Source organism: Pipistrellus kuhlii, unplaced genomic scaffold (assembly GCF_014108245.1).
Source record: "Pipistrellus kuhlii isolate mPipKuh1 unplaced genomic scaffold, mPipKuh1.p scaffold_m20_p_15, whole genome shotgun sequence".
NCBI lineage: Eukaryota > Metazoa > Chordata > Mammalia > Chiroptera > Vespertilionidae > Pipistrellus > Pipistrellus kuhlii.
In genome coordinates, this window is record NW_023425460.1 from 33,324,986 (window position 1) to 33,342,467 (window position 17,482).

The window sequence follows — 17,482 nt, forward strand, 5'->3', positions numbered from 1 at the left end:
ATTGATGATAGCCAATCTGACAGGTGTGGGATGGTACCTCCTTGTTTTGATTTGCATCTCTTGTATGATTAGTGATTTTGAGCATATTTTCATGTCTCAGTACTCAGTCTTTATTTATACCCTATGGAGCTTGATTGTGGAGTAGATAAATTTCTAAGAAACTTGAAATGGAGAAAAATACTTGTCACCTTTTGCAGCACTTGGGAAAGCAGGAGCAAGACAGAGGTAGAACTATGGACATTCTTATATTGGGGCAAAACCTGTTTCCCACTTTGCCACCACTTAAGCCAAGAATGAACTCCCTGTGGGCTCAGGCATAGGCCGGATTGGGCCAGGCTGTATAATGCTTTGAGAGGAAATTTACAGCCGCAGGTAATTGGTTTCTCTGTCATGGGTCTTCATTTCACTTCACTACCACTTATTAAGTTCATAGTTAGGTCCTATACAGGATATTGTAGGGATTTCTTAAGAAATGAGTAAGACTTGGTGTGCTGTATAAAAAGCTGCAAATTTGCTCCAGCTGGCTTGGTTCAGTGGCTAGAGTGTCAGCCTTTGGACTGAAGGGTCCAAGGTTCAATTCCAGTCAAGGGCATGTACCTTGGTTGCAGGCATATCCCCAGTAGGGGGTGTACAGGAGGCAGCTGGTCGATGTTTCTCTCTCATCGATGTTTCTAACTCTCTATTCCTCTCCCTTCCTCTCTGTAAAAAATCAATAAAATATATATTTTTAAAAATAAGTAAAAAGCTGCACATTTAGTAAGAGGGGTCAGCCAGTCAGATGCAGATTAGATACACTGAGGGAGGAGTGTAATGTGAATCCAGAAGAAGAAAGGGGGGGAACTAGGAGTTTGTATGTGTAACGTGTAAATGATGTTAAGTGTATTAGGTAACACAGCACACTGAGGATCTCCTAAGTGTATACAGTGTGAGCAGAATGTGTGGGTGGCAGTGGAGATAAAGAGAAGTATGCAGGAATCAGGACACAAGACCATATTAAGAAGTTTGGACTATATATCTTGTAGGTAGTTTATTTATTTATTTATTTATTTATTTTTTTTGGGGGGGCACTTTAATCCTCACCCAAGGATATTTTTTCATCGATTTTTAGAGTGAATGGAAGGGAAGGGCCAGAGACAGAGAAACATCGATGTGAGAGAGACACATTGATTAATTGTCTCCCTACAATCCGAGGTAGGCACCCTTGGCCAGAATCAAACCTGGGACCCTTCAGTCCACTGGCCGATGCTCTATCCACTAAGGAAAAGCCATGAGACAAACACGGTGTTGTGTGTGTGTGTGTGTGGTGGGGGTGGTGGTAGTGGTGAGGGGGTTATGAGCGTGGGGTGGGATAGTAGAGCACCCTTGTTGTGTGTGGTGTGTGAAAGGAGACCATTTGTGTTTAGCCAGGAAGAGGAGAATATGGGTTAAAGCCTTTGGTGTGGACTTCAGAGCTATTTTTGTAGCAGAGTGACTAGAATTTTGCCCCAGGAACTTGTGGTGACGAAGCACTGTGCCTCAGCTAAAGGCATGTCTCCTAGGAACTACAAGTTGCCCTATTGCTTGGCCAGTTTGAAACCAGCAGAGGGACCCTGGTACTGAGACTGTGCTTCAAGACAAAAAATATCAAACAATTTTTAGATTGCAGTTGTTATATTCTTTAGGAGCACCTGGCTACCTTCTTAAAAAAATAACATTTGCCAACACCATTTCGAATCATCATGCTCCTTCTCTTTCTTGGCTGAACTGTGGCAACCTAGTACTTCCGCCACACTCAAGATGGCCACATCCGAATGCGACTGTTCAATACCACGCGTTCGAGGAGGCCCCGCCCCCCGACCGGAGCGACTCCTGACACTCCTCCTCCACACCGGCTGGCAGCACCCAAGATGGCCCAGCTTCCTCCTACTTTCCATTGGCTGGCTCCGCCGGTTTTCCGCCTCCGTGGGGCGGGACTTCAGTGGGGGCGGGACTTCGGTTTGATCGATAGCCATTTGGACGAATGGACGGAGGGCACGGGCCAATGAGGCGCCGGTACCGGAGAACCTCCCCGGTGTTTGGGGGCGGGGTGTTTTGGCCGGGGTGGAGTAGAGCCGGAAGCGGGAGGGGGCGGGGGGAGAGAGTGAAACAGGAAAAGAAGGGAAGAAGGAAGAAGAGGGAAGAGGTGGAGAGGGAAGAGGAGGAGGGTGGTGGCGGCGCCGTGGCGGAGGAGCAGGAGCAGGAGGGGGATGGAGAGGAGAAGGCTCCTGGGTGGCATGGCGCTCCTGCTCCTCCAGGCGCTGCCCAGCCCCCTGTCAGCCGGGGCGGAACCCCCGCAGGTAAGGGGGAGGGGGCGTCCGGGCCCGGCGGGGAGCCTGGGGGTCGTTGAGGCCTGGGCTGGGGGAGGCTTGAGGCGGCCTCGCTGCTAGCTGGAGGGGGCTGAAGAGTGTGGCTGCCAAGAGTTGAGGGGTCCCCAGGGGGACACCTGGGGGTGGAGTGGACAGGACCTAAGGGGGCGTCGGTGTGCAGCTGAGGGACACCTGTTTTGGTTTCTGGGAGGTTGGCAGGGGCATGGTGCCAGGCGAGTGCGGGCCTCTGAGACGGCTGTTAGGTCAGGTGGGCTGGGATGCCTGTGACTGGGGAGTGGTGCCAAGCTGGGGCGTGTGGGGTGCATTCGTGTTCCCCGTGGAGCAAGTTCCAAGCAGCGGTGCCGCGTGTACGTCCGTGCGGGTGCAGGTCGGGCCCGTGGGCTCCCGAGCTGGCCTGAGGGAGGAGCGGCTGGGAGGATATTTATCTCAGGCTGGAGCAGGGGCATGTTCTGAGGGCACCATTTTTAATAGTGCTGGAGTTAAGGGGTTGGAGGAAGGACTCTTGGAAGGCAGGTGGGATGAGGTGGGGGGGGGGGCGCACTTGAGATCTCAGAAGCTTTTGCTGTTAGGCTGGCCGGCCTGCGAGAGCCGGGCGCTGACGCTGATCTGGGCTAGCCTAAGGCTTTTGAGCAAACGGATGTGCCGATGCCAATAGGGGCAGCAAGTGGAGCACCCTGAGTGGAGCTTTTCTTGCTAGGTGGCTTGCTTTTTATTTAGGCAGAGAAGCTGGCTTGTATGGATTCCAGCTCCGGCTGGCATTTCGAAACCTTAATGGGAGCATTACTCCTAATGCCAAGTTGGGTGGGGTGCACCAGGGGTAATGACCCCTCCTTTCCTTGCGTTTGGCAAGGCTTTCCCATTCTGTTTTTTTTCTTCACTTTCCGTTCCCTTCCCTGTCTTTGCAGACAGACAGACAGGCAGACAGACACACACACACACACACACACACACACACACACACACACACGATGGCAGAATCTATACAGCCTAGTACTTGAAACCTTGCGTTGTGATCAAGAGTAGCAGCTGAGTCCCAGCAAAAAAATACTTACCTTTTCCCTGAGGAGTTCATGGGCTGCCTAGTTACATACTGTATGCATCTTTGTTTTGTCCATTAGTATTCTTTATTTTAAAGATTAAGTGGGGTGAAATTCACATTTAAAACCATTTAACCATTTTAAAGTGAAAAATCCAGTGGCATTCAGTATATTAACAAGGTTGTGCAACCACCACTCTATCTAGTTTTAAAACTTCCCAAAAGAAACCCCTCTTCCCATTAAGCAGTTCCCCCCTGTTCCCCACTTTCTCCATCCCAGGCAACCACCAATATGCTTTCTGTCTCTTATGTGTCCACCTATTAAGAATATTTCATATAAATGCAGTTCTACAGTGTGGCCTTTTGTGTCTGGGTTCTTCCCTTAGCACAACGTTTTCCAGATTCGTCCGTGTTGTAGCATGAACCAGTACCTAGTTATTTTTTATGGCTGTGTAATACTCCACTGTATGGCTATACCACAGTCTGCTTATACATTTATCGATTGACGTGTCCTGTTTCCCCCCACCCCCCTTCAGAGTATATTTATGTATATTAGAAATAACATGTGAATGTAATAGAGCTCACTTTCTGGGCCAGTATATTCCCTTTTCTAAGTCTGAACTCTTTCGTTTTAGGCTTTGTTGGGGCTCTTTATTTTCCCAGTTAAAATCAAACCAGCAGGAGAAATCAATTTTCTATGTCCATTCAAAAGTCACCACCATTTGGACTGGTAAAATTAAGTATAAATGCTGACAGAACAAAACATAGAACAAACTGTTGTTTTCCCTTTGCACCTGTCTACTTCTGTCTGTCTAAAGGGTGTTTCCAGTTACCAGTGAAGAACTAGCCTTGCTAAAGGGTTGATTGAGGAATGTTGAGCCTCCGGAGGTGGGTGCCCAGAGTCTGTGGACTGCCTCGCTCTCTTGGAGGGGAGTGGTAGACCTCAGAGTCAGTGGTGGGAAACATCCCTTTCTTTAGTGGGAGGAAGGATGGCAAGTGGAGCTTCCTTACCATGTCATGCAAGCCTGGGAGAAAATGTGGGACAGGATCTTCAGTGTCATGTCCTAAGAGCAGTTTGTTGAGCACAGGCTATTTTCTTATCATGTTTCTGGCACTTCCAATACTTACTTTGGGGACAGGGTGGCTTTTGTACTTTGTTCCATTTGGATGGATGCACTGACCTGCAGCCATTATGTGGTTACAGTTCCTGCAGAGAAGGGAAGGTTTTTGGAATGAGTAGTCTCCCTCTTCCTGACCCCTTTCCTCCTGTCTCTTTGTCAGGGAATACTGTATATCTGTCGTGAGATTTGTATTTTGAATCTTTAACTTTTGGAATGGGAGCTATTATATAATTATTAACTCGGAATCCACCACAGGTTAGCCAGTTTGGTTTTTGTTCGTTTTTGGTTTGTGGAAATCAGGAAAGAAAAAAATTCAGGTACGCACTGTCCTTATTTCAACAGGTGACTTTCAGCTAACCCTGAATTGAGGACTCTCCACACTCCTTGTTGAAATGGCTCTATTAAGTACAACTTTCCCCCCCCCTTATGTATTTAATATACGAAAAACATGATATTTAGGTGCTTCCCTCTTAATAGCTCTGAAAGAATTTCTTGCTATCCTGGCCCAGAAAAGTTCATTAGCTTAGCTCACTTCTGTGGTTAGGAACTTAGACTTAACTCACCTATAGGTTATGAGGCAATTCCGTTATGAGTCCTTGAATCCATAGAGAATAAAAAAACAACAACAAAACCCCCCCCAAAAAAAACCCAGTAAGGTCTCTAAATAGTAAGGCCTTGGCATTTGTCTCTTCCAGTTGAATTATGATTGAGATAACATAGATTTCTTTTTTATCTTTTTGATTGGGCTTAACCAGGAAAACCTGGCTATAGATCTAAAATAAAGATTTAGTAAAGAAGTCTTTTTCCATGAAGTGACTCAACCAGTGGCTTGAGATGCGGTCATTCCTTCTCCTCTGCCATGCTTAAATCTTTGAATTGGATGGGGGCCCTCGTCCCTGCAGTTTTTCCCCAGCTCTCAATGGAATACCCATTGGCCCCTAATTCCCTCCTTTACTCACCTACATTGCCCCAGTTTTCAGTCCAGAAGGCTTTCTTTCTTAAAAATGGCATTTCAGTACAATCACCAACACTCCTCGTAGAATAATGGGATAGGAGACTTCAGATTCAAATCCTCTTCCTTCATTTTTGAAGTCTGTTTTAAAATATATTTTATTGATTTTTTACAGAGAGGAAGGGAGAGAGATAGAGAGTTAGAAACATCGGTGAGAGAGAGTCATCGATCAGCTGCCTCTTGCACACCCCCTACTGGGGATATGCCCGCAACCAAGGTACATGCCTTGATCGGAATTGAACCCGGGACCCTTCAGTCCCCAAGCCGACGCTCTATCCATTGAACCAAACCGGTTTCGGCTTGAAGTCTGTTTTACACACCAAAGTGAACAATGTTGAAAACCAATACCTTGAGTTTCTGTAAATCCCTTTAGTAGAATTCAGCAACATATACCGAAATGTCTACTCTGCAGCAGGCTATTATTATTGCTAGGCATTGGGAACCCTCAAATAAGTAACAGATTCCCTGTCCTCAAGGAGCTGGTCATCTTGTGGGAAAGACAGATAGCACACACAACGATTTGTAATCCAGAGGGATCAATGAAGTGCAAAGGCCAGCGGGAGCAACTGGTTCTGCTAGGGCCAGGGGAAGGTGGGCGTTAGGGAAGAGGCATTTGGATGTGCTCTGAAGGATGAAGGATAGGTGGAATGTCTGTAGACCAAGAGGGGGGAGAAAATGGAGCATGCATGTGGAGGAGGCATCTTCCTATGGAGACGGACTCTTCCTATGTGGGTGTGAGAAGAGGCGTGTGAAAGTAGTGAGACTTGAAAAATAGTTAGATGGTAAAGGAGGCCTTTGACCCATTCATTGATGCAGTGCTTATCCAGTAGAATGTTCTGTGATGTTGGAGGAAATGATCTTTCTGCACTGTTCATTTTGGTAGCCACCTACCCACGTGTGGCTCTTGCGTATTTGAAAGGTGGCTAGGATAACTGAGGAACTGAGTGTTTAATGACATTTAGTTTTTTATATCAACTTTCTTGAGATATAATTAACATGTCAAAAGATTCATGCTTTTAAAGTGTACATAAAATGCCTTTTTATAAGTTACAGAGTTGTGTGACCATTACCACTATCTAATTTTAGGACAGTTTCAATCACCCCATAAAGAAGCCTCATAGCCATTAGCAGTCTCTCTCCTTTTGACACCCTCCTCCCCCAGCCCCTGCCGACCGCTGATCTACTTCTATCTCTATGGATTTGCCTATTCTGGACAGTCCATATAAATGCAGTTATACACTTATGTGGTCTTTTATGACTGGCTTTCACTTAGCATAATGTTCTTAAGATTCATCAATGTTGACAGATCAGTTTATTATCACATATATCAGTATATTATTTCTTTTGTTAACATTCAGTTGTATGAATTATTTCTTAACATTCAGTTGTATGAATATACCACATTTTATTTATTCATTCCTAAATTGACGGCCATTTAGGCTGTTTCCAGTTCTGGGTTATTATGAATAATGCTGTTGTGAACATGCGTGTACAAGTTTTTGTGTAGACATATGTTTTCATTTCTCCTGGGTATGTATGGAATTGCTGGGTCATATGGTAACTCTATATGTAATCTTTTGAAGAACTGCCAAACTGTTTTCCAAAGTGGTATGATATTTATTTTAATTAATTTAAATGAAATAGCTACATGTGGCTACTGACTACATATTAGACAATGCAAGTCTAACAGCTTTCCAATGAGGGCCTGGGGTATAGTCTAACACAGTGGTGAGGTCATGAGCTCTGGAGGCAGCCCACCTGAGTTCCAAGCCTGACTCTTCTACTTAACTATCCTTTGAGCAAATTACCTAACCTCTTTGTGCCTTAGTTTCCCCATCTGTAAAATGGGAGTAATAAGTAAATAAACCTAGTGGGTTTGTCCTGAGGTGAAAAGACAATATATGTAAGGCTCTTGGAATATGTTTAATGGTTATTAAATATAATAATCATCACTTCTGTTAATATTGGTGGTCCTCAGAGTACATTGTAGTTGGTAAGTACCGTATTTTTCGGACCATAAGACGCTCCGGACCATAAGACGCACCAGTTTTTAGAGAAGGGAAATGAAGAAAAAAGATTCTGAAACAAATAGTGTCCTAAAATATTTTATGTGCATTAAAACCCAACATCACAGTCATAAACACATGTAATCAACCCTGTAAAGTAAACAGCAGCATTTAGAACCATTTTAGAGCCAGGCAAGCACACAGAGACCACACAGAGCCGGGCAAGTAAAAAAACTTTTTTTTTAAAGTATATGTGTAGGCTATATTTGAACCATAAGACGCAGGGACTTTCTCCCCCCACTTCTGGGGGGAAAAAAGTGCGTCTTATGGTCCGAAAAATACGGTAATTAACAACTCCCAAACTAAGTTGGGAAACTGAGATTCGAAAGTGACTTCCTTGACTCTATACCATCACTTGAGTTTAGTTTTGTCCCTGTTATCTTTTAGCTATGTAGGTCACTTTCCACGGTGAATCTATGTGTTCAGAGTAGTGGTTCTCAGTTAGGGACAGTTTTGCTGCTTCCAGAGGACATTAGTCAGTGTCTGGAAACATTTCTGGTGTGTTATAGTTTGGGAGTGCTACTGGCATCTGGTGAGTGAAGGCCAGTGATGCTGCTTAACATCCTACAATGCTCGGGATGGTCCCTCTCCACAAAGAATTGTCTTTGTTGTGAGTAGGGCCAAGGTTGAGAAACTCTGGTATCTTACCAGATCCTACTTAGTTACCACAGGGTTCGAGGTCAGCTTTCCTACAAAGAGGGAGCATAGCATTGTGAAGTGTATGAAATACCCTCTGACAACACATTTTAGGTGGGATAACTTAAAGCTTTAAATCCTGATTCTTGATTACACTCAGATTTGTTGACATGTCAGTCCTACTTTGTCAGCCAACATCAGACATTTTGAAAAAAGCATATTTTTTTTTAGTCTGTGGTTTAGAAAGCAGGTGAGCCCTCCCTTAGTCACCCAGTTTTGAACTTTCTTTTCCCTTGCTTTGGGCTGCCTTTGTGGTTTTTTTGAAGAACATGTTTGTTTTCGCCCCAGTGAAGCTGATGGCCAGTTACTTTCTTTTCTCAGTGTCCTCCATGGCCCTAATCGGAACTGAGTCATGTTCTTACAACTTTTTCCTCTCCCCCTTCCAAGTCTTGGCTCTGCCCTCACGTCCAGCCTCACGGACGTTTGCTTGTTCTCATACACGCTCAGCCTGCAGAAACTATTAGGTGTTTTCAGGGTCACCAGGAGGAAAGCCGATTCCTGCATGCCAGGAAGGCCGTGACTAGAGGAGAGTCTTCTCCTGCAGGCCTCAGGATACAGCTCATTGTGGATGTTGGGCACTAGCCAGCAACTCTTATAAATACTGTGGCCACTTTACATGGCTTTGGGTACAAAATTCCAACTGCCTTTGGAATTCCTGGCCATCCCTATGCCCTAGAGGGCCTCTTTCCTGTCGTAAATTGTTAGGAATAACGCTGGAGAAACCATCGGGACCCAGGTGGGTTTATTTCTTACCCTGCAACCCAGTTGTGGGCACTGCCAGGACCACCTATCCGTCTGAGCAGCCACTGAGTGACGGCGCTGTGACCTGTCGTCAGTGGCATACAACAGGCAGGCTGATGTCTGGCTGTGGGCACCTCCCTTTTGGACCATCCTTTGTATTTCCACTAGGTGGAGCAAAGTCTGGCCAAAAAAAACTGCTTGCAATGTGGAAACCACAAACAAAGACATACAAATAAATAGAGAACATTGCAATCTGGGAAATAAGGAGAGGGAAGGAAACATATCTCATCCTATTGAATTCTACGGCTTGTTGATACAATCCTGGGCTTTCCCAGGGTGGGAATTAAAGTAGGTCATTCTCCCAGACTTGTAGATCGCCAGTCTTGCATGGGATGCTCTTACTTACTCAGCTACATTCCCATGGCCTGGATTTATTTACTTTTGGTTTCCTTCCTTCCCTACTTTCTTCTGTGGGAAAGCGGGTGAGCTATGTACGTATCTTCTGTTTCTAGTGCCATCATCTCCCTCAGAGGGCCATAACTAAGGTTTGATTCATGATTTTAGGTGTTTTAAAGAATTTAATTTAAACTTGTTTTGAAAGAGGTAAAAGTGAGCGAAAGACGATGCAAGGATATTTGTGGCTGGGAAGGGTGTGGGACCTAGAGTCAAGTTATAAAAACATGTCTGTTTTTGTTTTTAAGTGTCAAGCAAGACAGATCTTATGTCATAACACTGTTTCATTAAACATTCTTGCAGATCAGAGGCATCTGTTCATGGCGAAAGTATTCATGTTTTTCATAATTCTACATGCTTTTTTTGTTCACCCTTTCCTAAATTATGTTCCTCACCTGAAATCGGCAGTTTCACTCCATTTGTATTAAAAACCAATTTAGCATAGAAACAACAACAAAAAACTCCACAGCTTCATTTATTGCCCGGCCGTTGTGGCTCAGTGGGAGGGCATCGACCTATGAACCAAGAAGTCACAGTTTGATTCTCAGTTAGGGCACATGCCCGGGTTGTGGGCTCCATCTCCAGTGTGGGGCGTGCAGGAGGCAGCTGATTAATGAATCTCTGTCATCATTGATGCTTCTTTCTCTCCTCCCTTCCTCTCTGAAATCAATAAACATATATTTAAAAATAAAATAAAACAAAAATAGAACTCCATAGCTTCATTTATTGGTCAGAACTTATTATTTTGCCTTTAGTGGCTTTTTTTGGGTGAGAAAGTTAATATTTGGCTTTTTACACTGGGATGTTGGAGCATTGTAGCTTTTTAGTAGTTGAATAGTGTTTGAGTTCAATAGTGTGAGAAGTTCATCATCCTGTGTAGTTTTTTCTTATTTCTTTAAATATATATATATATGTATATGTATATTCAGCTTTCTGACTGGGAATTGAACCATGACCTCCTGGTTCATAGGTCGATGCTCAACCACTGAGCCACACCAGCCGGGCTCACATCAGTTTTTAATTACACAAAAGTAACACATGATCCTAACAATGTTAAATTATCTAGAAATACAACAGTGCTTAGAGTAAAAGGTGAAAGTCTGTGGTTTGGTGTGTATTCTTGGTGGTTTTTGTGCTTATGCTGTCAATTTATAAATATACAGGGTGGACAAAGGTAGGTTTACAGTTGTGAGTACACGAAACACAGTATATTTTGTGTTATTATTTATTATTATTATTGTATTATTTGTATTATAACTGTAAACCTACTTTTGCCCAAACCCTTTAGTAGTAAATTCACATATATACATTTATTTACATATACACACATGTGTATATGTGTATGTATATATATATTTTTTTTCTATAAATAAATGTAAAGTTGGTGGTATGTGTAGGGTTCTTTATTGTTTTTCATTATTTATTTATTTATTTATTTATTTAAAAATATATATTTTATTGATTTTGTACAAAGAGGAAGGGAGAGAGATAGAGAGTTAGAAACATCAATGAGAGAGAGTCATCGATCAGCTGCCTCTTGCACACCCCCCACTGGGGATATGCCCGCAACCAAGGTACATGTCCTTGACCGGAATTGAACCCGGGACCCTTCAGTCCCCAAGCCGACGCTCTATCCATTGAGCCAAACCGGTTTCGGCTGTCTTTCATTTTTTAAAACAAAAATGGGGTAATTTATAACATGAACTTTTAAAAACCTGAATATATTGTGTTATATCTCTGATTTAAAAAAAAATTAAACATTTTAAAACTTATATCCACTTTTTTTTTGTTTCTTTTAAATCCTCACCTAAAGGTATTTTTCCCATTGATTTTTTTTTTTTTTTTTTTTTTTTTCTTATAGAGAGAATGAAGGGTAGGGGGAGAGAGAGGCAGAGGCGGGGAGAGAGAGATGAGAAGAGAGGAGAAAAGAGAAGAGAAACATCTATGTGAGAGGGACATATTGATTGGGATCAAGCCTAGGGAATTGAACCCATGACCCTTTGGTCTGCTGAGCCAAACCGGCCAGTGCATCGCTAATGTTTTTTAAATGCCTGTATGTTATTGTATTAGACCTTTATTTATTTAATCACTCCTTTATAGATACATGCATTGTGTCCAAGTTTTTGCGAGGTAAACATTGTTGTACTTAATTTCTTTCTGTAGTTGTGCTAGATTCCTATAAGTGGCATTGGGGATGGTGAAGTTATGGGATAGGAAATTTGGGTTCAGTAGTGCCAAGTTGCTCTCCACAGTGGTTCTTTCAGTTTACCTTCCCTTTATTAGGGTATGCAAGAGCTCATTTCCCCAAAGTGTAAGCAACATTTTTTTTACCTGTGTCCTGTGAATATCCTTGAAGAGGTTCCTTCTGATTGTCAACATGAGCACTAGGGGAACATTTCACTTTACTTGTTCAAAAGTTCAGTCCTTTCCCCATCTGCAAGCCCATTGTTCCATTTGCTGAGGAGGAGGATTCACCTAAGGACTGGGAGCCTGTGGCTGGAGAAGTAGAAATGCCTGCTGGGCGCTGAAGGAAGTGGCTTGTAGTCCCCTGGAAAGTGTCAGGCAGGTGCCCTGGAGCAAAATGTCGCCCAGTTGCTATGTAACGCACACGTCTAATTGCATGCCCGCCCAACCAACCACCTATTTGTGATGATCATCCCAGGATAAGGGACCCTTGGATGTAACATTGCTGAGAGTACAGACTCTGTCTGGAGCCACACTACCTCCCTATAATCTTGGACTAGTTCGTTAACTCAGTTTTCTCATCTGTATAATGGGATGATAACACCTAGCTTATAGGGTTATGGTGAGGATACATTGAATTAATACTTACAAAGTACTTAGAAATTAGTAAATGCTAATCTCCCTTATTATTGCTATGTTTGGGGAACCTTTTTAAAAAATATATACTTTATTGATTTTTTTACAGAGAGGAAAGGAGAGGGATAGAGAGTTAGAAACATCGATGAGAGAGAATCGATTAGCTGCCTCCTACAACCCCCCCCCGCTAGGGATGTGCCCGCAACCCAGGTACATGCCCTTGACCGGAATCGAACCCAGGACCCTTCAGTCCGCAGGCTGACGCTCTATCCACTGAGCCAAACCGGTTTCGGCATGTTTGGGGAACCTTTAAGGCTTCCCTATTTCTTGACTGACCCAAGACCCGTTTCCAGTGGAGGAATTTAGGAATATATTTTGGTTAACCCCTAGTCCAAAAGACATGCGCGTTACTTTCCATAGCATCCGATGAAAGGTGTTTTTCCAGCTATTGTTTTCTAATAATAAAGAACGAAACTGTAGAGCAGGTAAGTTAGAATATGTACTATTATTCTGATCTGTACATCATTGTTGTTCTCTTGAGTAGAGAAGAGAGTGGAGGGTTACCACCAGCAAGAAAGTGTGATGTCTCAAGAGTGGGAGTTTGGTTCATCGTCCGTTCTGACCACAGTGCTAGACCACACGCAGAACTCGGTGTACTGTTCTGAGGTGAGGCGCTCTCTGGGGCTGCTTGACATCTGACCCAACCTCCATTTGGTACATCCTGTCATCCTGTTCTGAGGTAAAAATGGTTTTTGAGGCTGTTTTTTTTGTTGTTGTTGTTAAGCTTTTTGAGATATAATTTAGATACCATAAAAACCATCCTTTTAGATTGTACAATTCAGTGGTTTTAGTAAATGGAATCATACACCATGTGGTATTTTGTGACTGGCTGATTTCACTTAGCATAATATTTTTGCAAGGTGCATCCATGCTGTAGCATGTGTCAGTATTTCATTTCTTTTTATGGCTGATTACTATTCCATTGTATGGGTGTAACACACTTTATTTATCTCCTCATCAGTTGACTGACTGTCGCATCCTGCACTCCCTCTACTGGGAATCGAGCTTGCAACTGGGACATGTGTCCTGACGGGAATCGAACCGGCCACCTCTTAGTACATGGGACATTGCTCAGCCCACTGAGCGACACCAGCCAGAGCTATGTTTATTCTTTTGTTTGTTTGTTTAATATATTTTCATTGATTTCAGAAAGGAAAGGAGAGAGAGAGAGAGAGATAGAACCATCAGTGATGAGAGAGAATCATTGATTGGCTGCCTCCTGCACACCCCCTACTTGGGATCAAGCTGCAACCTGGAATATGCCCTAGACCGAATCGAACCCTGGACCCTTCAGTCCACAGGCCCACACTCTATCCATTGAGCCAAAACAGCTAGGGCGATCTATGTTTAACTTTTGAGGAACTGCCAGATTATTTTCCATAGCAGCTGTACCATTTTATATCTCCACTAGCAAAGTATGAAGATTTCAATTTCTCTACATCCTTTTTATTTGTCTGTCTTTTATATCGTAACCAACCTAGTGTATGTGAGGTAGTACCTCACTCTGGTTTTGATTTGCATTTTCAATAACTATTGATTGAACAGCTTTTCATATTTTTATTGGCCATTTGTATATATTCTTTGGGAAAAAATCTATTTGATTTTTGGCCTGTTTTAAAGTTCTTTATCTGAAGGGAAAGGTGTCAGCCCAGGGGGAGATTTTCCTTTCAACTAGATTTAAGGCTCTGGCCATGTTACCACCTGTTCTCTGGAGTCTAGGCCAGCTGCTTTACCTTTCTGAGCTTTCATTACTTCTATCTTACTGTCCAAAGACTGTCTGAGGCAGCCATTATCTGCAGTAAGAGGCCCATGTGGTTAAAGAAGTTGCTGTCTCTTTTGGAGATTCACAATGACCCTACTTTACAGTGAAGCCACTGGAGAATCCTACAGTTAAGCCTAATGAGACCTTTGTCAGATAAATGATTTGCAAATATTTCCTCCTTTTCATTTTTATTTTATTTTATTTTTTTCACTTTCTTGATGGTATCCTTTGAAGCATAACATTTTGATGATGTTCAGCTAACCTATTTTTTTCTTTTATCACTTGAGCTTTTCGTGCTCCACAACCTGGGCATGTGCCCTGACCGTAAATCAAACTGTGACCTCCTGGTTATAGGTTGATGCTCAACCACTGGGCCACACCAGCTGGGCTCCTTAGTTCTTTTAATAAAAATAAAGAGAACCCATGTACCCATCACCAACTTCAGCAATTTTGTCATGAACAGTCTTGTTTTATCTATTTCCCCTCTCATTTTAATTCATCCCAGTAAAATTATTTTGAAGCAAATCGTAGATTTCACATTATTTCAACCATAAATAGTTCCATTTGAATGTTTAAGAAATAAAAGCGTTCTGCTCCTCAAAATAAACACCATCACATCCCATACCCTAAACATGGACAGTAATTTTTTACTGTTATAAGATAGGATCTTGCATGAAACCATTTAAATTAGATTCTGGGGTAAAAATTCAACTAATTATGACAGCTCTTCAGTTTTCATAAGTAATTAACCCTCACTAAGTATTCCGCTACTTAAAAAACGTTACTCCCCATCTCTGGCTGGTGGCTCAGTTGGTTGGAATATCATCCTGTACATGGAAAGGTTACGAGTTCAATTTCCAGTCAGAGCATTTACCTAGGTTGTGAGTTTGATCCCTGGTTGGGGCTTATACTGGAGGCTACCAATTGATGTTTCTCTCATCTCCCCTTCTCTCTCCTTCCCTCCCTCCCTCCCTCCTCTCCCCACTAAAAATCAGTGGATGCACTTTGGCTGGTATGGCTTAGTTGATTGAAGCTGTTGTCCTGTATATAATAAGGTTGTTATTCTGCAGAAATCGGTTTGGCTTAGTGGAAAGAGCATCAGTCTGTGGACTGAAAGGTGCCAGGTTCGATTCCGGTCAAGGGCATGTACCTTGGTTGCGGGCACATCCCCAGCGTGGAGTGTGCAAGAGGTAGCTGATCAATGTTTCTTTCTCATCGATGTTTCTAACTTTCTTATCTCTCTGCTTTCCTCTCTGTAAAAAATCAATAAAGTATATTTATTTAAATAAAAAAAAAAGGTGGTGATTGATTCCTGGTTAGGACATATGCCTGGGTTGGAGGCTCGATCCCTGGTAAGGGGACATGCTGGAGGCAGCTAATTGATATTCTACTCTCATGTCAGTGTTTCTCTTTCTCTTCTTTTCTCTCTAAAAATCAACAAAAAAATATTTTAAAAAATCAATGGCAGTTTACCCTCAGGTGAGGATTAAAAACAAACAAAAAACCCCACACAATACCCTTCAAAAGTGCTTCTCCAACCACAGCTTTCTCTTGTTTTACTTGAACTGGTCTAGTGGTGGAGTTAATCCTGGCAAACCTTTTTTACACCGCTTTGTCATTTTGTTTGGCACACGTTCATTTCTAACTTCTGCCCAGTACTTAAAAGTGAAAGATTAGCTTATGACTTTTGCCCTCAATTTCTAGTGTAGGGAGACTTTTTGGAAAAAAAACAAACCCTCCCCTTATCTGAGATTGCACAAATGTTCAGAGAAATTTGGGAAAATAAGGAGACCCCATGAGTGCATTTTCTTTCTTTCTTTTTTTTCTCTTTTTTTTTAAATATATTTTATTGATATTTTACGGAGAGGAAGGGAGAGAGATAGAGAGCTAGAAACGTCGATGAGAGAGAAACATCGACCAGCTGCCTCCTGCACACCCCCTATCGGGATGTGTCCGCAACCAAGGTGCATCCCCTTGACCGGAATCGAACCCGGGACCTTTCAGTCCGCAGACCGACGCTCTACCACTGAGCCAAACTGGTTTCGGCTTTCTTTTTTCTTTCTCTTGTTAATCTTCACTTGAGGATATTTTTTCCATTGATTTTTAGAGAGAGTGGAAGGGAGGAGGAAAAGTACAGAGAGAGAAAAATCTCATTGATTGGTTGTTTCCCATGTCCCTACCCAGCTGGGAATAGAGCCTGCAACCAAGGTACCCTTGATTGGAATTGAACCCACGTCTCTTCGGGCCAAGGGCCAATGCTCTAATCGGTTAGGGCCCCATGAGTGTATTTTCTCCTTTTTAAGCTGTCCAAGGGTGCAAGCTCTGTGGTCCCCTTTCCCCCACTGCCCAATCCCTGCCTGGCTAACTGCCCACCCTCAAGATAGAGTATTAGGGGTTTCACAGCAGATGCGCAAGGCTGCTGAAGGAGAAATGGGACATAGAATATGGAGGCTGAAAGACTGTAGAGATAACGGTGCTATGAAAAGAAGTTTAGTAAGAGAGAGAGTCTGTGCTATTCAAAATGTAGCAGATTTAGAGCTGAACAGGCTTAACTGTGGGACTCTTCAGAGGCTTAACTGTAGAGCACGTGCATAGTAAATCTCCAAAAGTGACCTTAGACTTCTTTGACCACAGGGGCCTCTTATCGGCAGAATTGGCTGCCGGGGGTGGGGGTTGGGGCTTGAGGGTGAGAGATGGTGTCTCTGGATAATGCTAACAGAAGTAATATAGGCTCAGAACAGTAAAGTAATTGGCCCAGGGTCGTGAGAATAGGTTGTCGTATGGCTGATGGGTCTAGAATGCCAGGGCCCTGACAGAGTCTAGTTGAAAGATAAATCTCCTCCTGAGGGTACTCACTGGGGCTCCCTGGGAAGACCTCTGTCCCCTAGATCTTACTTCTGGGACATTCACACTTTCATACCTTCAGTAGACTCCTCTGAGAAGTGGGGATTGTAATAACTGTCTAGCCCTGTCACCAGCTGATGTAAGGAACAACTAAAATGGATATGAAAATAGTTTATAAACCTTGAGTTCTCTGCAAGAAAGATAATTTATTGTGTTTCTCATTGGTTAGTGCCACCTTTTCTGCCATTTCCCTCTTCTTACAACTTATGGGAGTGATAAACTGTGAATGTTTTCAACCATGAAATCTTAAGAACTGGCGTAGATTTGGTTACCGCATAGCCTAAGGAGAGAGGAGGTAATATTTGATTTACATAAGATCCAGGAAACGAGGGAAGGCATGGTGCTGGTGCTGGGAGCTGTGTTTCCAACTAGATCTTCCTAAGTTTCACAATCCTTTCTGCAGAAAAGGCAACTTCTGGGTGTTGCTTATGGAGTTATCTGGTGAATGGGACACAAAACCAGGAGC

At 43.1% G+C, this 17,482-nt stretch overlaps 1 protein-coding gene and 1 long non-coding RNA gene across 4 annotated transcripts in view; one reads left to right on the forward strand and one right to left on the reverse strand.

The window, feature by feature from the left end:
* Positions 1 to 1,984: 1,984 nt before the first annotated feature.
* Positions 1,985 to 17,482, forward strand: part of WBP1L (WW domain binding protein 1 like) — a 53,885-nt gene continuing 38,387 nt past the window's right edge. The window contains exons 1-2 of one of the 3 annotated variants that reach the window (XM_045582051.1): positions 1,985 to 2,315; positions 12,835 to 12,956. In XM_045582051.1, coding sequence (XP_045438007.1) covers positions 2,000 to 2,315; positions 12,835 to 12,956 — 438 coding nt within the window. In that variant the 5' untranslated portion in view covers positions 1,985 to 1,999. The remainder of the gene's footprint in view (positions 2,316 to 12,834; positions 12,957 to 17,482) is intronic. The other 2 variants (XM_036437921.1, XM_036437922.1) reach the window with 2 other exon arrangements.
* LOC118718937 lies at positions 3,912 to 5,597 on the reverse strand. Its single transcript, XR_004987994.2, has 2 exons — positions 5,462 to 5,597; positions 3,912 to 4,588 (listed from the first exon to the last, which is right to left on the reverse strand). It is a non-coding gene; the product is annotated as an uncharacterized LOC118718937 (long non-coding RNA).